The sequence below is a fragment of the Myotis davidii genome, unplaced genomic scaffold, assembly GCF_000327345.1.
Source record: "Myotis davidii unplaced genomic scaffold, ASM32734v1 scaffold609, whole genome shotgun sequence".
Taxonomy (NCBI): domain Eukaryota; kingdom Metazoa; phylum Chordata; class Mammalia; order Chiroptera; family Vespertilionidae; genus Myotis; species Myotis davidii.
The window spans coordinates 1,501,444-1,502,685 of record NW_006300164.1 but is presented as its reverse complement, the minus strand read 5'-3'; the positions used below and the strand labels follow the sequence as shown (position 1 = coordinate 1,502,685).

The 1,242-nt window shown below is 61.5% G+C and overlaps 1 protein-coding gene across 1 annotated transcript in view; it reads left to right on the top strand.

Annotated features, from left to right (window-relative positions):
- The window catches only part of SNAPC4 (small nuclear RNA activating complex polypeptide 4), a 14,526-nt gene that overhangs the window by 4,431 nt on the left and 8,853 nt on the right, over window positions 1–1,242 (top strand). Inside the window, exons 6-8 of the mRNA XM_015572357.1 lie at window positions 26–179; window positions 325–431; window positions 555–649. Coding sequence (XP_015427843.1) covers window positions 26–179; window positions 325–431; window positions 555–649 — 356 coding nt within the window. The remainder of the gene's footprint in view (window positions 1–25; window positions 180–324; window positions 432–554; window positions 650–1,242) is intronic.

The following is a 1,242-nucleotide window of genomic DNA, read 5'->3' as shown; positions in this document are numbered from 1 at the left end:
CAGCCTCCGCCTGCTGTGGCCGCAGACCAGGGGCAGCGCCTTCCAGTGTCTGCAGCAGTTCCAGCAGCACAACAAGGCCCTGAGGCGCAGGGCGTGGACGGAGGCGGAGGACCGCATGCTCACGCAGCTGGTGCAGGAGATGCGCGTGGGCAACCACATCCCCTTCCGACAGGGGGAGGGCGTCTGGCGGGTGGCGAGGCCGGGCTGGAAGAAGAAGGGAGGGTCCGGCCGCCCCAGGGGTCCCGGTTCCATGCTCCATGGTGATGGCCGCTCCTTCCTGGGGGGCCCGGGAGGGGCAAGTTCATGAGGCCCCTTTGTCCCCAGTTGTCTACTACATGGAGGGGAGGGACTCCATGCAGCTCATCTACCGGTGGACCAAGAGCCTGGACCCCCGCCTCAGAAAGGGCCTCTGGACCCCAGAGGAAGACACGGTAGGTGTGGGGGCCGGGAGGGCCATCTCTTGGGAAGGCGCCTGGACACTGGCGGCCCCTTAGCAGACTGAGTGGGGGGTTGTGATTACTGCAGAGGCCCATCTGTCTGTGTCCTTCCTGCAGAAGTTGCTTCAAGCTGTTGCCAAATATGGGGAGCACGATTGGTTTAAAATCCGGGAGGAGGTGCCAGGAAGGAGCGACGCCCAGTGCCGAGACCGGTGAGTGTGAACTGCGGGTGCGGCGGGCCTGGGTGGGTGCAGAGACCCGGCCGGTGCTCTGGCCCGGGGCAGCCTGGGGCCCGGGGGAGACCCAGTCGGGAAGTGGGGCAGCTCTTTCACTTTGAAGCTGCAGCTTATTCAGACTCCAGTGGGGACGGTCCCTGAGAGGCAGGCTCCCTGAGCCCTGTTGTGATTCCCCCCCAGCTCGCTGAGCCCCTGCCCCTCTGGGCTGGCTTTTATCCAGGCCGCTCTGTGAAGGCGTGGCTCACCCTCTAGCATGTGCGGTCTGTGGTTTCTGGTGTGAGCACAGTCGTCGTGGCCATCATTTTTAGGGTATTTTGATCCCCCCCCAATGAAACCTATTCCCCAGCAAAGAAAACAAGTCAAAAATAAACAAAGGGCCTGAACAGACGTTTCTCCAAAGGTTAAACACATGAAAAGATGCCCACATCCTCCATCATTTCAGGAATACAAGTCAAACGCCCATGGGTTACCACTTCATGCACAAGGAGGTGGAGAGGCTGGAACCCTGGGCACCGCGGGTGGGAATGTGCTGTGGAGACTCAGGAATTAAAAAGGACCCCTCCCCCTGC